Source organism: Mustela lutreola, chromosome 16, assembly GCF_030435805.1.
Source record: "Mustela lutreola isolate mMusLut2 chromosome 16, mMusLut2.pri, whole genome shotgun sequence".
Classification (NCBI taxonomy): Eukaryota; Metazoa; Chordata; class Mammalia; order Carnivora; family Mustelidae; genus Mustela; species Mustela lutreola.
Genome location: NC_081305.1, coordinates 43,373,454 through 43,400,605, shown reverse-complemented (window position 1 = coordinate 43,400,605; position 27,152 = coordinate 43,373,454). Strand labels below are relative to the sequence as shown.

The following is a 27,152-nucleotide window of genomic DNA, read 5'->3' as shown; positions in this document are numbered from 1 at the left end:
TCGATCCCAGGACCCTGAAATCATGACCTGAGCTGAAGGCAGAGGCTTTAGCCCACTGAGCCACCCTTATGATTTTCTTAACATTTTCTCTTCTCTAGCTTATTTTATCATAAGAATACAATAGAATACATATAACAAACAAAATATGTGTTACCTATTTATGCTATCAGTAAAACTTCGGATCAACTGTAAGCTACTAGTAGTTAAATTTGGGGGGAGTCAAAAGTTATATGCTGGAGCGCCTGGGTGGCTCAGATGGTTAAGTGTCTGCCTTTGGCTCAGGTCATGATCTCAAGGTCTTGTGACTGAGCCCAGCGTCCGGCTCCCTGTTCAGCGAAGAGTCTGCTTCTCCCTCTCCCTCTGCCTCTCCCCATGCTTGTGCTCTCTCTCTCAATTTCCCTCTCTCAAATGAATAAATAAAATCTTAAAAACAAACAAACAAACTTACATTTAACTTTTTGACTATGTAGAGGGTTGTTGTCCCTAACACCTATGTTGTTCAAGGGTTGGATGTATTTTATTAGCTATGATTTATTACCATTGTTGTTTTGCTGGGAGGAAAACAAAAAGCTTCTGGAGGCATTGATTCTTATTTCTTAGGATATTCACACAATGTTAAGTGCAAAGTTCTTAGATTTTGAACTTTCAATCATAAAGTAGATAAAAGTGAGTAAGTTTATTAACAAAAGAAATGAGTTTTCTTGAATTGTAAATAAATCTTGTTGGTTCAGCATATCACTGCAAATATTATGTGCTCTTTTGATAGATTAAAAACCGAGATACAGGGGTGCCTGGTGGCTCAGAAGGTTGTGCCTCTGCTTTCAGCTCAGGTCATGGTCTCAGGGTCCTGGGATCAAGCCCTGCATGGGGCTCTCTGCTCAGCAGGGAGCCTGCTTCCCCCACCACCCTGCCCGCCTCTCTGCCTACTTGTGATCTCTCTGTGTCAAATAAATAAATAAAATCTTAAAAACAAACAAACAAACAAACAACGAGATACAGGGTCTAGTATTTTCCTTATATATATACCAACAAATAAAATACCCATAGCAATTCTGAGTTCACACACCAAGTAAAACCTGATTTGACACAAGTAAGGCCATATTCAGCCCCTTTTCATCATTGAGGAATGCCTGAAGGCCAATTAAGGATGAGGAAGATTAATTTGCTTAAATGAGGTATTCACTTTAGAATAAAGAAAGCTAATAAAGAAAGCTCAAAACATTGACTGAGAACAGGGAGTAGAAATTTAGATAGCTTCTTGAAAGATATTCCTGAAATTTCCAAAGAGAAAAGCAGATACTGCAACAAATAGGTCTAAATTACTAGAGGCAGAAAACCTTACCCAATGAGACCAAGTTGCTGTAATTCTCCAACATAACATCTCTGTACAAGTCCCTTTGTTCCAAGTCCAGGTATTCCCACTCCTCCTGAGAGAAGACTATGGACACATCATTGAACATCACTGATCCCTGCAATGACAAACCATATAATACATTTGAAATTAAAGAAAATTTGTTTTTAAGATGGAAGAGATACTGCAGGAAATGGACCATATGGCAAACAAAAAGGCTTAGGCTAGAAGCCTTTAACATAGTGAGTTAGGAAATGAGTGTGCATGAAGCAGCATGCCTATGTGCTCTTGAAGAATCCTGTTGCTACAGGTGCAGCCTCTTGAGTACTCTGGCGTATCTTGATCATCCAAACATGTCTGGGAAAGAAAAAAATCAGTTTTCCAATTAAATAAAATATTGTAGATAAGCCTCTGCCTGTTACAAGTCTCCCTCAAAAACTCTCAAAAATATGAGGTCTTCCACTCTTTCCCCTTAAAGAACAGATTTTTTGGGTAAGTTTCCTTACAATATTTCTTAGAAAGAAATCTGAATACAGTTAAAGAATATCTTCCAAGTTCATCATTGAATCAGATTATGTTGTAAGCATTTTCCCATTTATACAGATTCTTTAATGAAATTTAGAATGAAATTTTTATTTCTTTTAATGAAAGAAACTGTATAATAGTCTATGTGAGGGATATGGGAGACTTAATCATTCTTCCATTTTGGTCTATACAAAATATTTAAGGTACTCCTCAGTTCTGAAGGTCCACAATTACTTATGTAACTGCTCACTCTTCCTACTTGTTATCATTTTCCATCCTTCATTTTATGCATTCCTTGTTCCTGACTTAGAGATATGGACATAGATTCTGGATACTGGTGATCCAGAATCACAAAGTTATCATTCTAGACCAGCATATCCTGTTCAACTACAAATGGAATCTTGTTCCTAGTGTGTAACTCTTAGGGATTCCCAGAGAAGATCCTTGGTTTCTCTGCATGCAAGATCCAACAACATCTCTGCCCAGTCCTAAAAGTCTCCAAAACATGAGATTTGACCTTATATTGAGGTTGAGGACAACCAACAGCAAATCTTATCTTACATGCTTAGAAAACTCAAATCCAGAAACCTCCAGTTTCCCTATGAGTAGTCAAATGGACCCATCCTCTTTCATTAACTCACAAGAGATGGTCAAACATTTCCCTCGGGTGATTTCATTTCTGCCCAATTATAGCTCTTAGCAGAAGACCGAGCACATATAGGAGATGCTAAATGATTTTTTTTTTTTTCCAAAGAATACATGAATAATGACTGGGGGAAAGGGGACTCATAAGATAGTTGTGCTAAGTAGCCTCATCCCTCACTGGACTTAGAGGACTGGGAGAAGATTCCTAGACTCTGATAGGTAGGAAATTTCAGGATAAAAAAATGTTCATAGGACATTAACATGAAGTATTTTCAGAAGGAGAAAGAAACAGTAACTTACGTGGGCCATGGTTTAGAAATTCAAGCACTGGTCAGTCCTCCTTGGGGTTTACTTGTCTGGAGAAGCAGAGTTCACAGAGGCCAGAGCTAGGGGGAGGAAAAGGAGGCTGTGAGATCAGACAGGCCTCAGAACTCCCAAAATGGCTGGAGTCCATATGTTCTTTCCCCTCCCTTGACCTTCCCAACATGCGCACACACACACACATCTGAGGGAGTCTGGACAAATCACATTCCCTCCTCAGAAATTCCAGGACTAGGGGAGCCTGGTTGGCTCAGTCAGTATAGTGTGAGAATCTTGATCTCTGGGTTTTAAGTTCGATCCCAACATTGAGTGCACAGATTAAAAAAAAAAAAAAAAAAAAAGTTTTAGGGAAAAAAAAATAAAAAAGAAATTCCAGGGCTGGCAGCCTGCTTGGATTCATCAGATACAAAGAGACAAAATGATTAGAACCAACCCTGGCAGTCATTAACCACTGTCAAACTGCTACACTGGCTGCCCTGCTGGACTGCCAGCCTGCAGCCAGGATAATAACTTCCAGAATCTTCTGGGGTCATCACACTTTTCAGTCAGAACCAACCCCCTGCTTTCCTGTATGCCTTATTTGCCTATTTGCCTTATTTGCTTATTTCTTTTACTTACAACTAGGCTGAAAAGGTATGGGTACATGCTCTCAACAGGTAGACAGCACGTATCTATTTATCAAAGACTTTCATAGGATGGGTATTTTATACACAGTAAGTGGATCCTCAGGATTGCTGTGTAGTATAATAGTATAATAATTACCTATGTGATGGGTCAGAACATTTACATTAAAGAAGTAAAACCACTTGCAGAAATTCAGTTAAGTAGCAAAGGTAAATTTGGAATCCTTATTTTTCTAACCAAAGTCAGCTCTCAATCAATTCTGTTGTCTTTGAAACCTAGAATCTCTTGTTCCATGAGCATGCATGACTCGTTAAAAAAGCAGAAATAACACGTGAAACCCCCAAAGACAATTTTTTTTAGAGATTTTATGTATTTGTCAGAGAGAGAAAGAGCACAAGCAGGGAGGGCAGCAGGCAGAGGGAAAAGCAGACTTCTGGCAGAGCAAGGAGCCCGATGAGGGACTCGATCCCAGGACTCCAGGATGATGATCTAAGCCAAAGGCAGACAGTTAACTGACTGAGACAGGTGTCCCCCCACAAAGACATTAAATCTCACTTTAAGAGTACTGATGCCCATATTAGCAAGTTTGTAAGGAAATGAATATTCTATAACCTGTAGATTGTGTAAATTTAAAAGTATGTCTAAACCAACCATTTAAACCATGCACATCTTCTGACTCAGTAATTCTACTGTGGGGATTTTCTACTCTGTATATGTGCACAAGATGTAAGAGTGTGCTCATGGACATTAATCATAATGGGAAAAATCTGGAAAGAACCTAAATATCCTGTAGTAGGAAACAGATTAAATAAATTATAAAGCACCCAGAGTGAAAAAGCTTCTCACTTTAAAAATGATAATACAGGTCTTTAATTGGAAAGATGGAAATATGTCTATCACATATTGCTGAATGAAGAATGTAAGTAGGAACAGTACTGTGATCCTGTTATAGTAGGGCAAAAAGACGTTGTGTGTGTGTGTATATACATATGTATATATATACATATATTTGTGCATAATAACCACTAAATGCTAAGCTTTTAAAAAATATGTAAGGGCATACAAAATATTCAAGAAGTGTAGTCTTCAGAAAAATAAAATGAACATTATGAATACATTTGTAAAGTATACATATAAATCAACATCAAGAGGCACTAAGAGGCATCAACAGAAAAAAATCTGCAAAGATTATTCATTTCCCCACTGTGATCTTAATTTTCTTCTTTTTGCTTGTATTTACTTCATATTTATATATGGCAATATATACTCTTGAAATACATTTTTAAAATTTTGTAAGTAGGAAGCTTTTCTTAAAATAGGTGAAAGAGACTCACTTTTAAAGCCATCATCTCTTGAAGGAAAAAAACTGCTATATTTTTTCCTACTAGCTCCCAATGTCTGATTCAACTTTATGATTTGTAAATTTGTTGATTTATGTTGGAGTTTGACCTAAAAAAGAATGGTTAAACATCCCCAACTGGGGCACCTGGGTGGCACAGGGGGTTAAAGCCTCTGCCTTCGGCTCGGGTCATGATCCCGGGGTCCTGGGATTGAACCCCACATCGGGCTCTCTGCTCGGTGGGGAGCCTGCTTCCTTCTCTCTTTCTGCCTGCCTCTCTGCCTAGTTGTGATCTCTGTCTGTTAAGTTAAAAAATAAAATCTTAAAAAAAACCAAAAAACCAAAAACAAAAACAAAAAAAGCATCCCCAACTAATGCCTTGTTTCATTGCTGTTTTCTCACTTAACTTCTTGGCTCATATATTTGTCTTAATTCTGACCAGTCATTTTAGCCTTCCATGATGCCCTCCAAAGGGCGGCTAAATCTTCTTGTCCTGTTGGTCTCATTTTGCATCAACATCATGAGAATAAAAACAACAAGGCATAACACTTATTACATAAAATCCTTTTACCTACACAGAAATCCTCTGGATTTGGTTATTTTTTGGCACAACCTGACAATGTTTGCTGTAATCAGATGATGTCTCTTCATAGGAACTCCTAAGCTATGCTATCTGCCTTCTTCAGGGTCAACACTTAGTCTTATTCCTCTAGATGTTTATCTACCTTGATTGATAATTAGCAACTTAAGAATCACAACCATGTCATTTTAGTCACTCTATATTCCCCAAGTATTAGCATAGGATCAGACATATTATGAGTACTTTATAAAAAGTCTGATAATACAACCTAGAAATCCCCTTTTTAGGAATTTATCCTTAGAAAAATTTTAGAAAAGTACAAAAAGAGATACATGCAAGGAAGTTCATCAAAGAATATTTTATAACCAAAAGCAGAGTACCTAACAGTAAACCAGCTAAAAAAACTAGGTTCCACAATATGATAGCATATTACACAATTATTGACAATGATGGTACTAGTTCATACTAATGCATGTAGGAAAATATCGATGATAAACTGGCCAAGTACAACAGGTAGACTAAGAAGAATATCCACAATGTTGGGAGGTGACTGACTCTCATATGTGAAGAACGCAGGCTTTGTTGTCAGGATCCAGGATATCTAAGGGTTTGACAGTTATCAACTAGGAGACTTCAGACCTGTTAATTTTCAGTGCCACTGTTTCCTCATAGATAAACTGGAGAATAACAGTATCTACTTGTTATTAAAGTTAAGTAATATAATGCATATAAAGCACTTAAAATATTTTATTATAAGCAATAAAATAAAATGAGAACATTATATCCCCCATATTCCTTGTATTTAAAAAAGTACCTTTAATTTAAAAAAAACTTTAATCCTGATAAATTATCTTTAATAATTTTTTAATACTAGGATGCCCTTTCTCTTGCTCTTACAGTAAACTTTTTCTCATTAAAGATTTTATTTATTGGACAGAGAGAGAGAGAACTAAAGAGGGAATACAAGCAGGGGGAGTGGGAGAGGGAGAAATAGGCCTCCTGCTGACATGGGGCCTGATCCCAGCACACTGGGATCATGACCTGAGCCAAAAGCAGACACCTAATGACTGAGCCACCCAGGCGCCCCAACAGTAAACTTTTTTAGAAAAATATTTTATTTACTTATTTATTTTAGAAACAGGGAGGGTAAGAGCAGGGGGAGGAGCAAAGGGGGAGGGAGGGAGGGAGTAGAGGAAAGAAACTCAAGCAGACTCTGTGCTGAGCCCCAGTGTGGGGCTCGATCTCACCACACTGAGATCATGACCAGAGCCAAAACCAAGAGCCAGAGCTTAACCAACTGAGCCACCCAGGCACCCTTCCTGTAGTTAATTTTTGAGATTTTAAGGACTGCTCTTTTTTGCAACATCACTAAATTTTAGAACTAAGGTTGAGAATGTAATTCTTCTTAATTAATAATATTAGCAAAAAAGATTCATAAAAAATCAAGAAGTAGAGCAAAGCCCCTTTTGCTCTCCATCCCTAGCAGCTCCAAAGAGATACCATTTGGCATCATAAAAGTCATTAAATTTGATATGATAAGGTATCATTCTGAACACTTTAAAAACATTTGATCAGGGCGCCTGGGTGGCTCAGTGGGTTAAGCCGCTGCCTTCGGCTCAGGTCATGATCTCAGGGTCCTGGGATCAAGTCCCGCATCAGGCTCTCTGCTCAGCAGTGAGCCTGCTTCCTCCTCTCTCTCTCTGCCTGCCTCTCTGCCTACTTGTGATCTCTCTCTGTCAAATAAATAATAAATAAAAAATCTTTAAAAAACAAACTAAAAAACATTTGATCAAGTTCTTCTGTTTAACATGTCTGAAATTGATTGTTACTACCACTTTCTCCCCCTTGTTATTATAAATCTCTACTTAGGAGCAACCTTACATCATTTTTTTAAAATAAAGGTCTCTGGGGGCGCTTGGGTGGCTCAGTGGGTTGAGCCGCTGCCTTCGGCTCAGGTCGTGATCCCAGGGTCCTGGGATCGAGTCCCGCATGGGGCTCTCTGCTCAGCAGAGAGCCTGCTTTCCTCTCTCTCTCTGCCTGCCTCTCTGCCTACTTGTGATTTCTCTCTGTCAAATAAATAGATAAAATATTTAAAAATATATATATATTTAAAATAAAGGTCTCTGATTCTGAAAAGATACCTGGTAAATATTTTCATCATCCTAAAAGGTGTAAAGTCTTCAAAGGTTTTTCAAATTAGAGGGGAACCTTTTACTCCCCTTTACTCTGTACAGACAGCAATATAATAAATCTTCTAACTGTACTGGATTTTCAAAGTGTTAGAGTCTTTATCTCCTTAAATAATCATTTTTTTGTGATTCTGTCTTACAGAAAAAATGTATACAAGTATATAGTAAACAAGTGTGTACTCTGTGTACACAAGTACACATAAAAAATATTTGGAAAAACAAACATCAGAATAGTTCTCCAAAACAATGACCTGCCTTCACTTTCTCCTGTGACTGAACACAGGTAAGCAGCATTCTTAAACTTACTTAAGAGTATACCATAGCGGGCGCCTGGGTGGCTCAGTGGGTTAAGCCACTGCCTTCGGCTCAGGTCATGATCTCAGGGTCCTGGGATCGAGTCCCGCATCGGGCTCTTTATTCAGCAGGGAGCCTGCTTCCCTCTCTCTCTCTCTCTGCCTGCCTCTCCATCTACTTGTGATTTCTCTCTGTCAAATAAATAAATAAAATCTTTAAAAAAAAAAAAAAAGAGTATACCATAGCAAATAGAACAGTACAGGCTTTATCTCTGCATAACTTGATCTCTGCATAACTGCATAACTCCACATTAGATAGAATTCTTACAAAATATCTTACAAATCCTTAGTATACTAAAAGGGATTCATATAAAATTAAATTTTCCTGAGTCATCTTGCTCAAAAATATGACTTTGCTTAAAATTTATCATTTATATTTTTTCCTTCTCAAGATTCACATGTTTAATGACATAAAACTGCATCACATGGATGGAGTGTGATTTATTGAATAATTTCCCATTTTTAGTGAAAACTGGGTGGCTCAGTTATTAAGCATATGCCTTCAGCTCAGGTCCTGATCCCAGGGAAGCCCCACATTGGGCTCCCTTTGGGGGTGGGGGAACCTGCTCCTCCCTCTCCCATTCCCTCCCCTGCTTGTGTTCCCTCTGTCACTGCATCTCTGTCAAATTTTTAAAAAAGAAACTTAAAAAAAATTTCTAAAATTTCCCCATTTTTACAGACTAATTTTGTTATCTGAAAGAACATTCTCAGCTATTACAGTCTTTGATACTAGGCCAGTGGATCTAAATCTTTTTAGGATCATGTTTGATAATCTCATTAAATTATGGATTTCCTCCCCAGAAAAATGGCATATTAACAAGTACCTACAACAATTTAAATAAAATTTCAAGGGGTTTTTGGTTCTCTGAAAGCCCCAAATGGATTTAAATTACCTCTGGTTAACAATTTCTGTTCTAGGGGCACCTGGGTGTGTCAGTCAATTAAGCAACTGCCTTCAGCTCAGGTCATGAACCCAGGGTCCTGGCATCCAATCCCACTTGGGTTCCCTGATCAGTGGGGAGCCTGTTTCTCCTTCTGTTTCTGCCTGCTGCTCCCCTTGCTTGTACTTTCTATCAAATAAATAAATAAATAAATAAATAAAATCTTAAAAAAGAAAAAGAATTTGTTTTATATCATTTGAGCTTTTTTTTTTTTTTTAAACTAGGAAATGTCCATCACAATTAACTTGTTATTTTCATTTTTCCTGATATTGGAGGTGGATAGGGAATTGCCCCAGATTACACAACAAATAGCTAATGTTTATTAAATACTTATCAAGTATCAGGAGCTGTTCAAAGATTTTTTTCTTAAGATTTTTATTTATTTATTTGACACAGAGAGAGCACACAGATAGGGAGAGCAGCAGGCAGAGGGAAGAGGGAGAAACAGGCTCCCCGCTGGGCAGGTAGCCCAACCAGGGACTTGATCGCAGGACCCCTGGAATCATGACTCCAGCCGAAGGCAGGAGCCTCACAAACTGAGCCACCCAGGTGCACTGTTCTAGGAGTTTTACACATTTAAAAAAAAAGCTCATGGAAGTAATGGTAAGTATGTCAAATGAATATGTGCATATAAGCACAAGGTAGGGAACCTAAGTATTTTTTTTTTTTTTTAAGATTTTATTTATTTATTCGACAGAGAGAAATCACAAGTAGGCAGAGAGGCAGGCAGAGAGAGAGAGAGAGAGGAGGAAGCAGGCTCCCTGCTGAGCAGAGAGCCCGATGCGGGACTCGATCCCAGGACCCCGAGATCATGACCTGAGCCGAAGGCAGCGGCTTAACCACTGAGCCACCCAGGCGCCCCGGGAACCTAAGTATTAAGTGTACAGGACATTTAAGAAGGAAGCAAATGTCCCTATGTCCTAAAAATTAAAAATGCACTTCACATTATAAGAGGAAATACCCACTCCCTTGACCTCGACTTTTTTTTCTTTCTTTAAAGATTTTATTTATTTATTTGACAGAGAGATTAACCCACTGAGCCACCCAGGCGCCCTTGACCTCGACTTTAAAAAAAAATGGGCAACAGCAATTCATTCCTCCTTCTCAGAGCCCTTTCCTTGGAGTCTGACAAGACTGAGGAAGAAGGGAAGTTATGGATAACAGGCCTTTCTTGGAGCCCAGCCCAGCCTAGCTAAATTAGGGCATGCCCTGACCCCATCTGTCCCCACCAACCACCCACACATAAACTGAGTAAGAGGGAGATTATTACTGACCCTTCCTAGTACTAGAGAAAGGTCAGGATCACGGATGTGGGGGACGGGAATGGGACCTCACAGCAGTTTACTAGAGGAAAACTCCGTCGTTCTGAAACCTACAGTTAGGAGTTCTGAGAGGCGTGTGTGCGCGCGACTGCGTGCGCGCGCGCCCGAGGATGTGGTGCACGAGGTTACTCCCAGGAGCCAGGCTGGGAGGCATATTCGGTTCTAACGTTTTTTCCCAAGATGGGATCTGAAGCTTTTTGCTAGGAGTCTTTTCTCTGGCGCTCAGATATCTGACTGAGGGAGTGCGGGGGGGTGGGGGTCTTCTCCGCCGGCGGGCTCGTGCGGCTACAGAGCAGAATATTCAGCTGTGACGCTAAGGTCGGAGTCACACAGCCCAGGTTCTGCACCCAGTTCAGTCACACAAACGGTATCAGCCACTCGTCCCGACCTCACAACAGCACAAAGTCCTGATGTCACACCCGGGCCCCGTCACGCCCACAATCACCCAGATGCACAACTACACACCCGCTGTTCTCACAAACGCTCGGGCCTGAGATGAGCCGCTCGCAAAGCTCTGCGGTGCTGCCGCGCTTCCCTTCCCTCTCCTCATCTCCAAGCCGCAGCGCCTTTCCTACAGAGGTTTGGAACCAATGCTGTGAACCAGGACTGCTCACCTGGGACGTCGCGCCTGCCTCACGGTGATGCACGGTGTAAGCGAGAACAGGACGGAACCGGCAGGTCCACACACATCCCCCAGCGGCTTAACCCGCCGCGCGGAGGCTGCTGGGAACTCGCGTTGTAGGCACTGAGTGCGCCGGCGCGGCCGGCCGCGGGGAGTCTAGCATCTACCCCGCCCGTAGCTGAGTGAGGCGGAGGTCTGGGCGGGCTTCAGCCGGGGCGGAGTTCCCAACTCTTTGTCCGGAGGAGTACCAGCAGGTTCAAGAGCGCCGCAGTGTCGGAACCGCGGCCGCACTAAAGAGGGATGCGAATTAACGTGACATTCCCTAGGACCTACTCGGACGGCGCTGTGCGTCTGTCTTTGGAGTGGTTTGGGGTGCGATTTTTTTTTTCACTGGGTGTGGCGGGTTTGTGTTTGAGCGGTGCTACTTCGCGGACAGGATTGTGGTTTGTGTAGATTTTGACTGGAATTGTGTATCAGGACCCAGAATGTCGTGGTAGCCTGTGAGATAATGGGTTTGACAGTGTCTGTGAACGTGTCTGTAATTGACGGAACATTTAGGTCGCGCGGTTTGGGTAGATTTTTTTCCCCCTAGTCCTTCCCTACTGACCGTGGAGGGGAGTCACTCAGTGTGCGCTGATTGTGTGGCGACGGTGTGTGCTTCTGGTGTGTTCCGCGGGACTGTGACGCGGTAGGATGATTGGATGGGGCCAGAATAATCCCTTTCCTCAACACTGAAATAGAGAAATGGATGTTGCTTCCCCCCTGCCCCCCCCCCGCCTGCCTCTGCCTACTTGTGATCTGTCAAATAAATAAATAAAATCTTTTAAAAAACAAAAAAACAAAAGAGCAACATTATTAGTATGGATACATCTTATCATGAAGGCTAGCCACTGGTGAGGTAATACTACAATTTATCAGGCAACACTGAAGTTTCTTTGAAGTCAGCCTCTCTCTGATTTCTTCCAGTGCTTCATATTTGCCTTCCCTGCTAGAGACCAACTCTTTTGCTTTACACAGCCTTGAAACTCACAGTGCCACTTGCATTGGTAGAAACAAGGTGCCCAGGGAATAGTTTTCCAAAGCTGGGCAAAAGTTGGGTGAATGAATTCTAATTATAGAAGCAGTGCTGATAGCTTGTGTACACTCGCAAATGCATTACTACTGGTGTGCTGGCTTAAGCCTATATGATTGCTGGGTACCTGTCCAGAGAGGGAGGGTGCTGCCGCATTGGTCACTCCTTGGGTGTTGATTGCCAGACCAAAACTCATACTTGCTTAGCAAAAGGTCCTCCACCCAATTCCAATGTGTTTGTCAGGGAGGGGAGTTTCTCCACACTACCAAACAATTTCAGGGGACCAGCTGGGGATCTTAAAATTCATCTCAATTCTGGCACTGTCCACATGGAGACAGCATCAGAGCTCACAGTTTAAGAGCTCTGACCTACAAGACATCCCCCAGCTACTTCAGATGCCAGTCGTGAGTCCAAGTTATCACCTGTTCTTGTGACCAACTGCTATATATTCGAGGTTCCAGTGACTTCCTCTTTGGGTTCAATAAGTTGCTCGAGTGGCTCACAGAAGTCAGAGAAACATTTTACTTACTTGAGTACCAGTTTATTATAAAAAGCTATAACTCAGGAACAGACAGGGGAAGAGAAGCATAGGGCCTCTAAAGCATAGACCCTGATCCTTAGATGTTCCAAAAGTCACTTTATCAACCCATCAAAAGACACTTTGATTGTTCTCATCACAGGAAATTCCAATTGTTTTAGGAGCTTTGTGCCAAAAACAAGAGGAAGACCAAATATATATTTCTTATTATAAATCAGAATATCACACTTACTCTCCATCACCTCCGTCATGAGCAGGTGGGCTTCTGAATGTGAAGAGCTCCTCAGTAGTGGCAGGCCAAGGCATTCTTAATGACCAAAGCCTATGAGAAATTGCAAATGTATTTGTATCTTTATAACAATGTATTCATATATCATTTAATACAGTGACAGCAATTAAAAAAATAGTTGAACATAGCAATGGAAAGAGGTTGTGAACAGGTGGTTACTCAAATAAAAAATATATATATATATATTTTTTAAAGATTTTGTTTACTTATTTGACCAAGAGAGAGATCACAAGTAGGTGGGGGGGGAGCGGGGGAAGCAGGCTCCCCGCTGAGCAGAGAGCTCCATGTGGGACTCGATCCTAGGACCCTGAGGCCATGACCTGAGCCGAAGGCAGAGGCTTAACCCACTGAGCCACCCAGGTGCCCCTAAAAAAATATATTGTTAATAAGCATACAGATTTACCAAGTTAGAAGAATGATCTCAAAAGAAGTGTGATTTTACTTTTTTCATTTTTTAAAAGATTTTATTTATTTATTTATTTATTAGAGTGAGAGAGAGCAAGCACAATCCAGGTGAGGTGCAGAGGGGGAAGCAGGCTACCCTGAGCAGGGAGCCTGACACTGAGCTCGATCCCAGGACCTTGGGATCATGACCTGAGACAAAGGCAGATGCCTAACAACTGAGCCAGCAGACACCCCAAGAAGTGTAATTTTAAATGAATTCTTTTGGGGCACCTCAGTGGCTCAGTTGGGTAGGTGTCCAGCTCTTTATTTTGGCTCAGGTCATGATCTCAGGATTGTGAGGTTGAGCCTGGCGTTGGGCTCCATGCCTGCTTGGGATTCTCTCTCTTCCTCTCCCATTGCCCCTCTACCCCTGCCCCTCCACCCATTTGTGCTCTCACTTGGGCTTTCTGTCTCTCTCTCAAAAAAAAAAAAAAAACATGAATAAAATAAAATGAGTTCTTTTAAATTAGGCAGAGAAAATTTTTTTTTAAGTTTTATTTATTTATTGGACAGACAGAGATCACAAGTAGGCAGAGAGGCAGGCAGAGAGAGAGGAGAAAGCGGACTCCCCACTGAGCAGAGAGCCCAATGTGGGGCTCGATCCCAGGGCCCTGGGATCATGACCTGAGCCGAAGGCAGAGGCCTTAACCCACTGAGCCACCCAGGTGCCCAGGCATAGAAAATTTTAAAAGGTAAGTATCAGGACAGGCATGGAAGTAAAAAACAGTTACGATCAGGAAGACAGTTTAGTAACATATACCAAAAACCACAGTTTCAACTTTTAGAAGTTATTTTAAGGAAATAGTGGAGTAAATGCACACACATATATGTGAATACTTGTTCACCATGGAATGTTAATAATCTTGGAAGTAGTACATTAATAGAGAAGTAGCTACATTTGGGGGTTCCATATGTATGCTATTAATATAGACAAAATATACTCTTACAGACTGGTTAAAGATGAGTAATATATAAGTACCTGTTATTATTTCTAGATTAAATTAGAATGTGTAAATTGCCTGGATCAGCATGACCTTTAGTATGTTGTTCTCAAGGAAAAATGAACTTCCTAGACATCCACAATAAAACAAAAATAATCTATTTGATATGCTCTACAGAATCTATTCAAGTAATCACTATGACTAGAACATGAAAAAAGAAAGTGAAATACATATAAATACTGTGAGACACCATACCGGGCTCCCTGCTCAGCAGGAGCCTGATTCTCTCTCTCTCTCTCTCTCTCTCCATTCCCCCCTGCTCATACTCTCTCACTAATAAACAGAATCTTAAAAAAAAATACTGTGAGACAGATATCATCACTTTACCCACAGATTATAAAGATCAAAAGAATCTGTCATTTTATAATCAATACCCTAATAAGAGATATTAAATGTTCAGATGTTATTAGCATATTTTAAGTATTGTGAAGCATTATATCATAAAGATATTAGAGGAAAAGGAGACGAAAATTTGTCAAAGACATTTTGAAACATATGTGTATTAATGAATATTCACTCAAGGTCAATTCAGGGTGGACTCATTTTGAAATATTCAGTATTTAACTTGAATAAATTCCAAAGATCATCTCAATTAGGTTTTTGTCTCCTTTAAAAATTTTTAAATTATTGGGGCGCCTGGGTGGCTCAGTGGGTTAAGCCTCTGCCTTCGGCTCAGGTCATGATCTCAGGGTCCTGGGATCGAGTCCCGCATCGGGCTCTCTGCTCGGCAGGGAGCCTGCTTCCCTCTCTCTCTCTCTCTGCCTGCCTCTCCATCTACTTGTGATTTCTCTCTGTCAAATAAATAAATAAATAATCTTAAAAAATTTTTTTTAAATTATTAATTATTTTTGGGACGCCTGGGTGGCTCAGTTGGTTAAGCAGCTGCCTTCGGCTCAGGTCATGATCCCAGCGTCCTGGGATCGAGTCCCACATCGGGCTCCTTGCTCAGCAGGGAGCCTGCTTCTCCCTCTGCCTCTGCCTGCCATTCTGTCTGCCTGTGCTCGCTCTCTCCCCTCTCTCTCTCTCTGATAAATAAATTAAAAAAAATCTTAAAAAAAATTATTAATTATTTTTATTAACATGTAATGTATTATTTGCCCCAGGGGTACAGGTTTGTGAATTGTCAGGCTTACATACTTCACAGCACTCACCATATCACATACCCTCCCCAATGTCCATAACCCAACCACCTTCTCCACACACCCCCTCCTCCCAGCAACCCTCAGTTTGTTTTGTGAGATTAAGAGTCTCTTATGGTTTGTCTCCCTCCCAATCCCATCTTGTTTCATTTTTTCCTTCCCTACCTCCAAGCCTCCCACTCTGCCTCTCAAATTCCTCCTATCAGGAAGATCATATGATAGTTGACTTTCTCTGATATCTTATTTTGCTCAGTAATTGAAAGTGGAGAAAACTAAAAATCTAATAAAGAAGAATTTGTCTTTATTTCCAAATAAAACCAATATATTAATAATATACGTATCTCTATTTCCAAGTAACAAGTTACTAAAAGGTCTAGGTCAAAGATTGCTGTAAAAGCCCAGAAATAAATCTGAGAATATGAGCATTAATATATGATAAAAAGTATTTTAATCTATTAGGAGAAAGAGGACTAGTTCAATAGTTAGATTTGGCATAATTTGGTTTATTTCTGAATGAAAACAGAGCTGACATCCTGTATCACACCATATACAATAATGAATTCCAGATGGATTAAAATGTTAAAATCTGTGTGTCTATACACCCACATATATGAAAAACTGTACATTCTATTCTTTTTTTTTTTTTAAGATTTTATTTATTTATTTGACAGAGAGAGATCACAAGTAGGCATAGAGGCAGGCAGAGAGAGAGGGGGGGGGGGAAGCAGGCTCCCTGCTGAGCAGAGAGCCCGATGCGGGACTCGATCCCAGGACCCTGAGATCATGACCTGAGCCGAAGGCAGCGGCTTAACCCACTGAGCCACCCAGGCGCCCTGTACATTCTATTCTTTATCCTCTTCCCTCTGAAAGTTTCTATAAGTAGTACCTTCCTAAGGAACAGAAAACACTGGAAATGGTTTGGTAAACCTATTTTATAGAAATGAAATAGAGAGGAATATAAAATAGGGATGTTTATTGAAGCACTACTTAAAAAAAAAAAAAGATTTTATTTATTTAACAGAGAGAGAACACAGCAAGAGAAGGAATACAAGCAGGGGGAGTGGGAGAGGGAGAAGCAGGCTTCCCCCTGAGCAGGCAGCCTGATGCAGGCCTCAATCCCAGGACCCTGGTCTCATGACTGGGCTGAAGGCAGATGCTTAACAACTGAGCCACCCAGTTGCCCTTGAAGTACTACTTTTAAGTGGCAAAGAGGAAACAGTCTGAAATATCAACGTTGGGGAATAGGCATTGGTACAAGCATACTTGGGCATGCAATATAATGTAACCATTCCGAAAACTAAGTTAAGGGGTGCCTGGGTGGCTCAGTCGGTTAAGTGTCTGTCTGCAGCTCAGGTTATGATCTCAGGATGCTGGGAGCCCAGCATCCAGGTCCCTGCTCAGTAGAGCAGGGAGCCTCCTTCTTCCTCGCCCTCTGTCCCCCGCCCCAACTCATGTTCTCTTTCTCATGCTCTGCTTTCTCTCAAATAAATAAATAATCTTAAAAAGTAAAAATAAGAACTAAGTTAAATCATTATTTACTGACCAGGAAATTCAAAATGTAGTTGAATTTAAAAAACAAATTACAGAGAAATGTATAAAGTATCCATTGTTTTTGGTGAAAATACACTAAAATAAATTAGTTGTGTTAATGTTTAAGCATAAATAAATATATGGGTGATATACACAAGGTTTGAACATTATGCAGAAGGAAATGAATAGAGGGGAAGGGAGTGAGAAATAATGAAAGACTTTTTTTTTCATTTATTGATATTGCTTCATTGGTTTGGGTGCAAATGCATTAACTCTGTAATTTTTTTTAAAGATTTTGTTTATTTGTGAGAGAGAGAGAGAGAGCGCGAGCACAGGCAGACAGAGTGGCAGGCAGAGTGGCAGGCAGAGGCAGACTCCCTGCCAAGCAAGGAGCCCAATGCGGGACTTGATCCCAGGACACTGGGATCATGACCTGAGCTGAAGGCAGCTGCTTAACCAACTGAGCCACCCAGGCGTTCCTATCTCTGTAATTTTTGATGAAGCATTTAACAAATGACTTAAAATAGGCTCATAAAAGAATACAAAATTTCACTTAGCAGTGCTCATTTTGATAGTAATGCAAAATATTTGAACAAAATATCCTGTTTACTAATTCTCTAATTGGCTTCACTTTTCTTTTTTTGGAAGACTTTTAAATTTAGAGAGAGAGCATGTGCAAGTGGGTGGGGGGCAGAGAATCCCAAGCAGACTCCACACTGAGTGTGAAGCCCATTACAGGGCTTGGTCTCACAATCTTGAGATTATGGCCTGAGCTGAAATCAAGGGTTGGACGCTCAACCGATGAGCCACCCAGGGGTCCCCACTCAACTTTTCTTAAATTGATTATAAAATATTTTATGGGCATACGCCTGTAACAAATAACTCAATATTAAAAAAAAAAAAAAACCCAAACCCTCTAATAGGGGATCTAAGAAAAAAGGAAGTGGGGAATGGAAGGACAGACTTCCCCTGGAAATATTTTAATCTAAGAAATTCTGTTCATATCTAAGAAATTCTGGGCAAATTATCTTGTTTTGTACCATTTCTCCACTTAAATTTCCTTGGGACCAAGGTGTCTGCACTATTAAAAATTCACTGCTCTAGTCTCCAGAACAAAAGTAATTCATGGGCTGTTTGTGCAGTCCATATAACTCTTTTGGCCCTCATGGTGTCTTTAAATAAAAATCTGAGCTACCACTTAATAATCAAGAGCTATTGGGGCGCCTGGGTGGCTGAGTCAGTTAAGTATCTGCCTTTGGCTCAGGTCATGATCCCAGGGTCCTGGGATCGAGTCCCACATCAGGTTCTTGAGCCTGCTTTTTCCTCTTTGTCTGCTCCTCCCCCCACCTCCAGTTTGTGCTCTCTCACTCTCTCTCAAATAAATAAAATCTTAAAAAAAAACAAAAAAAAAACAACCCAAGAGCTATCACACACTAAAAAGATAAATAAAACATAAAACATCTGGGTTCTCTCAAAAAGAAGAGCTGGCAAAACGCCTGTTTCCTCACGTCGGTTAGTTGCAACTGGGGACTGGGTATCATCCTTAGCTACTGTCACAACCAGGCTCATTTCTATTATTCTTCTAATTGGTACCTATAATTTGTTCGTTTCTTTAGTATGCTTGCTTGTATCTTCATGGATGACAAAAAAATAGCTTTCCTTTTTGGGTGTCCTAAGATGGTGCTAACGTAAGATTATATCTGAGTATGAGATGTCTAACTCTGTATAACAAATAGTGAAACACCTGATGTTTTAGAGACACTTGGTCCAACTCTAGTTTTTGGCGCAGGTCATGATCTCAGGGTTGTGAGACTGAGCTCCAACTTGTGCTTACACTAGGTGTGGAGCCTGTTTGTGATTCTCTATCTGTACCCAACTCTCTCCCTCTATAAACAAACAAACAAACAAACAACAACCCCAAACCAGTTGATGTTTTGCCTGAAAAGAATTTGGTTTGATGCTTCATTAGCAGTAATAGCTACTATATCACATTAAATTTCTTTTTTTCTGTGTGTTTATAAATCTTGCAAGAGTTCTCTTTGAGTCAATGCTGTAATTTTTATTTTCCTAAAAAATAGTGTAGGTTTTCAAATGTACCAAAAAGAAGCACTGTATTTAACATTTTATTTTTATTATTTATTTATTTTAAAAAATTTTAAAGATTTTATTCATTCATTTGAGAGAAAGACAGAGCGAGCATGGGTGGGGGGAGCAGCAGACTCATCGCTGAGCTGGGAGTCCAATGTGGTCCTCGATCCCAGGACCCAGAGATGCTTAACTATCTGAGCCCACCCAGGTGCCCTTTTATTTTTATTTTTTTTTCAAGATTTTATTTTTAAGTAATCGCCACAACCAACTTGGGGCTTGAACTCACAGCGCTGAGACCAAGAGTTGCATGCCCCATTTAGTAAGCCAGTCAGGCACCCTAATATAACATCTTCAATCAGTAACTATTAAGCGTTGTTTTGTGTATTTATCCATTTTTCAAACATAATGCTGTTTGTCTTTTCATACTTTTTCATCAGTGTCACAGTGGTTTGTTTATACTCTTGTTTTTATGTTAGGCATTATATGATGTAGTAAAAAGGTTGCCAGTCTGAGTGAAGTCCTTCCCACATGCTACACACATTACTTTCACCGCCAACACTTAGGATTATTTCATGTTCCATAGGAAGTGATGATGGAAAATTTCTTGAATTCATTACCCTGAGTGTGTCTTTCTTCTATTTTATGTCCTGCCTGATGTTCAGCAAGGTCTGTAGAAACTGTTGTTTTTCAAAAAATAACACTAATGACAATCATGACTAAAATAATGACCAACATTCAGTGGGTATTTATTATATGACAGGCACAGTTCTAAGCACTTTATGTGTCTTTATTTGATCCTCACACAAAATTTTGAGGTAGGTGTAATTATTCCCATTTTATAATTTCTATTGAGACAAATATGTATAAAAACAGAAAAATGCTCAGGAAGAATAAATACTAAACACATAATGACTATCCTTCAGAATGGGGAATGGGTACAAGGATGGTAGTCCGTGGGTATGTTTGCCTTATTTGCAATTTTTAAATATTTTAAAAGGAAAATATGTTTATGCATTATTTCTGCAATTAAAATACATGATACAAATATATGCCTGGGGAGAATTTCCATCAGGATACCATGAATAATGGCAAAATCGCTGGGAAACTACAATGTCTATCAATAGGAATTTGATAAAATGGTATCACAGCAACATAAGGAAACACTAGGAAGCTATGAAAAGATCTCTCCTTACTCTGTTGAAAGTTGTTCATCGATGTTTTACAAGAAGAAAGCCTAAGTTTTGTAAAAACAAAAAGAATAAGCCATCTTAGAATAAAGAGATCACTTCTTTAAGGTCTTAAAGGTGTCTTACAAACTGTGATGTAAAGAAACCGAACTTCACAGTCACATAATTTAAGATGGGTTAAAATATTAAGAACATAGCAACTATAGACAATCTAGGGGAAAGTGAAAATTAGGATTATATTTAACATGAATTCTGAGGTTTAAAATAAGGTTAAAAAGGTGTCAAAAGTGTTATGACTTTCAGTATTTGCTAGCTTGAATTATCTAATGTCGAAAGAAATATATGCTTTTATCAAAGGGCTTCCAAAATATATTCTACTCATAGGATGTTTCTCCTACATGATTTTTCTCAGGTTGAATAAGCTAGAATCAACAAATATGTTTCTACATTATCCTATTTAAAGGGATTATTATCAAGATAAGTTCTCTAATATTGAATAGTTTTGAGCTATAATTAAAAGCCTTCCTGCAGATTTCATATATTCTATGGTTCATCACCAGTACAAATTTTGATGTTGAATAAGTTGTGAGCCATAATTAAAGGTCTTTCCACATTCCCTATATTCATATGGTTTCTCACCACTATGAATTCTATGATGACTAATAAGTTGTGAACTCTGAGAATAGGCTTTCCCACATATCTTACATTCATAGGGCTTTTCACCAGTATGAATTCTCTGATGTCGAGTAAGGTCTGAACCAGAACGAAAAGCCTTTTCACATTCCTTACATTCGTAGGGTTTCTCACCTGTATGAATTCTCTGATGTTTAATAAGTTGTGAGCTCTGACTAAAGGCATTGCCACATTCCTTACATTCATAGGGTTTCTCCCCTGTATGAATTCTCTGATGTTGAGTAAAGTTTGAGCCACTACTAAAAGCCTTCCCACATTCTTTACATTCATAGGGCTTTTCACCAGTGTGAATTCTCTGATGTCGAGTGAAGTTTGAGCCACTACTAAAGGCCTTTCCACATTCCTTGCATTCATACGGTTTCTCACCAGTGTGAATTCTGTGATGTCGAGTAAGGTCTGAACCACAAATAAATGTTTTCCCACATTCCTTACATTCAAAGGGTTTCTTGCCAGTATGAATTTTCTGATGATGACTGAGTCTTGAGGGATGTCTAAAGGCCTTTCCACATTCCTTACATTCATAGGGTTTCTCAATGGTATGAATGATCTGATGTGTACTAAGTTGTGAGTCATGTCTAAAGGTTTTCCTATATTCCTTAGTTGCACAATATTTCTCTTTATTATTAAGGATTTGCTGTAATGTAAAGGATGGATGCTGACTGAAAGTGGGCATTCCTTCATGGGTGAGTATCAGTTGACTGAAGTGTCCCTCCTGAGAGCCATGTTGTTTCTCAAACTGGCCATTACATTCCCAATCATCTCTGAAACTAGAGCACTGAAGGTCATGTCTTGTAAGTCTTTCCATTATTTCCCACTGCGCTGACTCTATTTCATAAATTTCCTTCTTCAGAAATAATTTCTTGGTCTCACATCTTGATTCCAGGACTGAAAGAAAATATGAAAGTAATCACTCATATTTTTCTTGTTTGAGAGAAATAAAACTTCAATTAAAAGGGAAGAATTAAAATGAACTTTAAAAAAATAGACAAGAAAAGAGCAAGGACAGATCATATAGTAAGATGAGGGCACTAAGTAAGCCATTGGTTTCCAAACATTGCTATTGGTCAGAACTACTTAGGGGAACTTCCTGAACATAAAGATGACTTAAGTGTTATCTCCCTTGTTACAAAATGACTTTTATCATAAATACATGTATAAAATCTCACAGCATATGCATACACAGCTATAAGAGCATCCCACAGATGAACTGTAAAATAAGGGAAATGATCATGCCTACTTAATAGAGTTATTATCAGGATTAAATGAATATGTCTAAGAAAAAATTCCCAGGGGTTGGCAAACTAAGGCCTGTAGCACTGCAACAATTTTTGTAAGTAAAGGTTTATTGGAAGACAGCTACACTTATTTACACATTGTCTATGACTGCTTTTAAGCTACAATGGCAGAAGTGAGTAGTAGCAATGGAGACCACATTAACTACAAACTTAAAAATATTTATTACCTGGCCCTTTAGGAAATGTTGCCAGCCCCTGGTTAGATTTACGTTGTCTATTACAGTAGCCATGACCATATGTGTGTATTTAAATTTAACATAATTAAAATTAAATAAAAATTCAAATTTAATTCCTCAGTGGCACTATCCACATTTCCTGTGGCCAACTGTGGCTAGTGACTACCATGTTGGAAATGACAAACATAGGACATTTCCATCATCACTGGAAGTTCTATTGGGACAGTACTGGTCTAGATTCTGCAACTGGAGTCTCTTTAACAAATGATAAGGAAATAGAGGTGGCAATCTAGATGGGAAGCACGAATGAATCTAGTATGAGTGGTAGATAAAGAGGGTTCTTTTGGAGCTAAATAAGGAATATGTTTGGGGTTTGATGAAAATACTTTATGGCTTGGAATTCTGTGATGCTGATCTTAGTCAGGAGAAGAGAAAAGTACTTAACAAGTATGTAAGCACTAAGAGTTCTGACCACCTGACAGGAAGGACATTTGTGGGTTTTAAAAGAAGGAAGAGACTATAATGGCAGTGTTCTACTGGAAGTTCAGAGTTACCAGATTAAGTCATGAATTTTGAACTCACACTCAAGTTAACTACAAGCTTTGTTTTCTTGGCCAAAGTTGTTCATTTTTTTGAGCCCTCAATTCTCTATTTATACAATAGAAGTAATAACTCTTATAATCATCGTGAGGATTGTAAATAATTATTAAAGTATTTGTCATAAAGTAAGTGTTTAATATTTGAGAGGTAATACAAAAGAATCTCTATACAAAAATGGGGATATTAGGCAAGTGAAGTGTTTTGAAGACCACACTATGGACCAAAAAAAAAGAAAATCATTCACGTACATTGTCTCTTTCTCTCATATAATTATTCAGCAAATATCCCCTAATCTTGCTCCTAAATACATCTTGAAACTCTTCCTCCTATTGTCAGTAAAATATCTAATACATCTCTTGAACTATCAGGACAGCCTCTTTCTTTTTTAGTTTCCCCACTTGAGGTTTACAATCCTGAATCCATCCCTTATGATAATTTCTCCTGCAATAAAAGCCAAACTGCTGAACATGGTCTATAAAGCTCTGAATGATCCAGTTGCTGCCTGCCTCTTCAAACATATCTCAAGCTATGCTCCCTTTTGGTTGCTAAGCTCCATCATCATGTTGGCCCCATTTTGCAGGTCTTCAGATGCTCCATTTTTAGTTCCTCTTCGGGTCTTTCCAGGAATTTTTCCTTAAGTCTCGTAGATTCCCACCCCCCACCCCCCCGTTGGCCTTGATAACTACTGCCCATTTTCCAAATCTCTAAAGGTCATACTTTTTGAGGCCTTCCCTGATTCCAGGACCAAATTATACCCTCCTTGTAATCACAATTTGTAGTTACATATTTAGTCAGGTTCACTTAATATCTTTTTCCCTGAATAGGTGTTAAGGTCTTTGTGTTTACTTCATTTTAAAAGTAAAATGTCTATTGCCTTCATCGATGTGTATCCAGTTCTAAGCACAGTTATAAGTTCTAAGTTACATACTGGAAGTATGTATGTTACAGTAAGTTCTAAGTTACATACTGGAAGATCAACAAATATTTATTAACGGACTTGATCAGCAAGTATTTGAATATATATTCCTTAATAAAAGATGTATTAAAAAATTCCTCTAGAAAAAAAGGACATACTCTTTTCAAACACCACACAGTGAATATATACATTTATTTTACTGTTCCTTCAAGTCCCATTAAAGTGATAGTGATGAGATTAAATGAAAGAAGAAACTCCATGAGGACAAAGAATAGGAGAGGGAAGAGCAGCAACAAAATTTTGGAAGCTAGAGTAGAGGTAATAGTAACAAAGTGCCAAAAATAAATAAATAAATAAATAAATAAATAAAGTGTCAAATAAACACCTTGAAACCTAGGTTGCAGATTGGTCCTACTATACAATCTACTTATTTCCAAGAACTACAAGCAACAGGTTATCTTTGAAAGTAGGGTGCATGGTGGGCTGAAAAAGGAAGATTAATTGAAAATCTATAAGAAACAGATAGACCTCAGATTGTCAAATCTACCCTATACAGCAGGCTGATCCCCAGGCTGATATCCTCAGTAAACTTTCAAAAATCTGGCAATCAAGCTCATTTTATTGATTCCTAGAAAGACAGTAGAGGATTCCATTCTGGAGAAAACAAACCTAAAAGATCCGTAGGTGGTGTGAGCCACTGAACTGTTCTACGCAGATCATGCTATAGTGACTACCACCAATAAATCTACACATCCTCAGATATAAACAAGCTCAGATCAGCTTTTTTCTACAACCGTTTTATATGAAGAGACAGCCTTGAGTCATTAATAATTTCAGGAAAAATCTTAAACATGAGATTAAAATGAACAAAGAAAAAACTCAGGAAAGAGAGACAATGGAGAAAATTTTTTAAATTCAGAAAAATAATGCTTCTAAAAACAATCTCATAAGAGAATAATGTCAGAAAAAAATATTCAAAGAACAACTAATAAGAATTAGAACTTAATAAAAATCTCACAGAAAGTACAACAAAAAATACGAAAAATAGAAAAAAAAAGAAATTCTAGAGCTAAGACAAGAAATCAAGATCTGAATTACGAGTGTTTAATCACTCAAAAAATTTAATGAGCCCATAATATGTGTCAGACATGGTGCCAGGCACTGGAAATAAAAAGTGAACAAAGTCTGAAACACAGAGAACAGAGAAGATAATGAGGAATAAGTAATAAGAAAATAATACAAGAAAACCTCAGATATTTTGTTTCCAGAATAAAATGTCTCAGTGAGTGCCCAAATGAAAGAATAAAATCAACATTATATACCTCAACTTGAAATATTAGACTGTTATAAATAAATTCCAAAAGTTTCCAAAGAGATTAAACAGATCACATAAAAGACTTAAGAACCTGAATGTGTTTTGGATTTCTCAATGATACTAGATGCTAATTTCAAAAATCCATGGGACAATGCCATCAAAATTTTGAAGTTAAATTTTTCAACCTAAAACTACATCTCCAGCAAATATCAATGAAAAATGAGGGTGGAATGAAAACATTTTCAGACATATAAGATTTCATAAAATACACTATTTACTTTTCTTGAATACGTTCCTTGATTGGTTTTGAACATGTGCCTCAGAATAATGAAGGAATAAACCAAGCAAGAGGATGGCAAGAGATCCAAGAGTCAAGGTATATAAATGTATCCAAGATAACCAAATACAGAAGCAAATCAAAAGAAATTCAAAGGAGAGCGCCTGGGTGGCTCCGTGGGTTAAAGCCTCTGCCTCCAGCTCAGGTCACAGTCCCAGAGTCCTGGGATCGAGCCCCCTCCTGTGCCCCCGTCGGGCTCTCTGCTCAGCGGGGAGACTGCTTCCCTTCCTCTCTCTCTGCCTGCCTCTCTACCTACTTGTGAGCTCTGTCAAATGAATAAATAAAATCTTTAAAAAAAAAAAAAAGAGGGCGCCTGGGTGGCTCAGTGGGTTAAAGCCTCTGCTTTCGGCTCAGGTCATGATCCCAGGGTCTTGGGATCCAGCCCCGCATCAGGCTCTCTGCTCAGCAGGGAGCCTGCTTCTTCCTCTCTCTCTGCCTGCTTCTCTGCCTACTTGTGATCTCTGTCAAATAAATAAATAAAATCTTAAAAAAAAAAAAAGAAATTCAAAGGAGCATGGTGAAGAGAATCAGTGGGATAATGAAGAGAAATTCTAAAACGATAGCTATGTAACAGTCTCAGTTGGGACAGAAGAATAGAGGGTTAGAGGAGAAATGTCTCTTAAAAAATAAACCAGTTATCTGATGTGTCTGAAAAGAGATTAATGAGAGATATTGAGAAAACTAAGCAACTCTCAGTTAAGACAAGGATTAATTGCATGGAAAAGAACAAGTCACAGAGGACGTGAAATGTGACTACAGAGCTCAATAATAAAAGACACTTTAAATAGTCATCAACTGAACTGAATAATCATTTAAAAATCATGATACTTGGAGGATAAAGGAAGGTGTATGCTAAAATCTTCAAATTCCACAGTGAAAAGCCAATTATCACTGAAACAAGAATTCATGAAAAAAAACCTCTCAGAAAGGATACAAATAATGACAAAAAAGTAGTAGGAGTCATGGGGAAAGAAAATTATACAGATAATCAAATAAATGTAAAATATGAGTTCTGGATGATGCAATGATGCAGATCTAACAATGAAACATTTCCAGGGTTGAACAAAATGGTTAGTAATCCCAGAACTCCTTTATGTATCAAGCAGAATTTATGAAGAGTTTTAACCAGATATATCTTGGCAGAATTTCTGAGATTCAAAGAAAAAGACAAGTCCACAGAAGTAAAAACCTGATGAATCCGGTTGTATCCTATTCATGCCTTTGTGTTTGATGTAGCCCCCAGCAGTTCTCTAAAGTTTTGAATTAGTTATTAGCCTTGAGGTATCAAATTTAATATGGAAATATGGATTGCCGACTTCCTGAAAGACAACATTATCTGGAAGCACTGGACGTGCATTCTCAAAGGACAGCTGTCCTAGACTTAACAAGTGCTTACTCCTTTAAGATGTTAAAATGGTGGGGTGCCTGGGTGGCTCAGTGGGTTAAAGCCTCTGACTTTCAGCTCAGGTCATGATCTCAGGGTTCTGGGATCAAGCCCCGCATCCAGCTCTCCGCTAAGCGGGGGAGCCTGCTTCCTCGTCTCTCTCTGCCTGCCTCTCTGCCTACTTGTGATCTGTCAAATAAATTAATAAAGTCTTAAAAAAAAAAAAAAGATGTTAAAATGGTATAAATTCTCTCTCATTAGCCAGTCTCCTCACTACTGCCTGGTTTCACAGGGACCCTCAGGTGAGTCTCAGTTGCCATGAACCTTTTACAGTAT

At 39.1% G+C, this 27,152-nt stretch overlaps 1 protein-coding gene across 5 annotated transcripts in view; it reads right to left on the bottom strand.

Annotated features, from left to right (window-relative positions):
- LOC131817823 (zinc finger protein 260) overlaps positions 1-27,152 on the bottom strand; it is a 98,273-nt gene that overhangs the window by 8,590 nt on the left and 62,531 nt on the right. For 2 of the 5 annotated variants that reach the window (XM_059151548.1, XM_059151547.1), the window contains 4 exons: positions 12,655-12,744; positions 10,805-11,102; positions 2,822-2,907; positions 1,343-1,469 (listed from right to left, as the gene is read on the bottom strand). In XM_059151548.1, the coding sequence (XP_059007531.1) occupies positions 1,343-1,469; positions 2,822-2,830 (136 nt within the window). In that variant the 5' untranslated portion in view covers positions 2,831-2,907; positions 10,805-11,102; positions 12,655-12,744. Of the gene's footprint in view, positions 1-1,342; positions 1,470-2,821; positions 2,908-3,398; positions 3,405-10,804; positions 11,173-12,654; positions 12,745-19,630; positions 21,679-27,152 lie in introns of those variants that run through there. The other 3 variants (XM_059151549.1, XM_059151552.1, XM_059151550.1) reach the window with 3 other exon arrangements.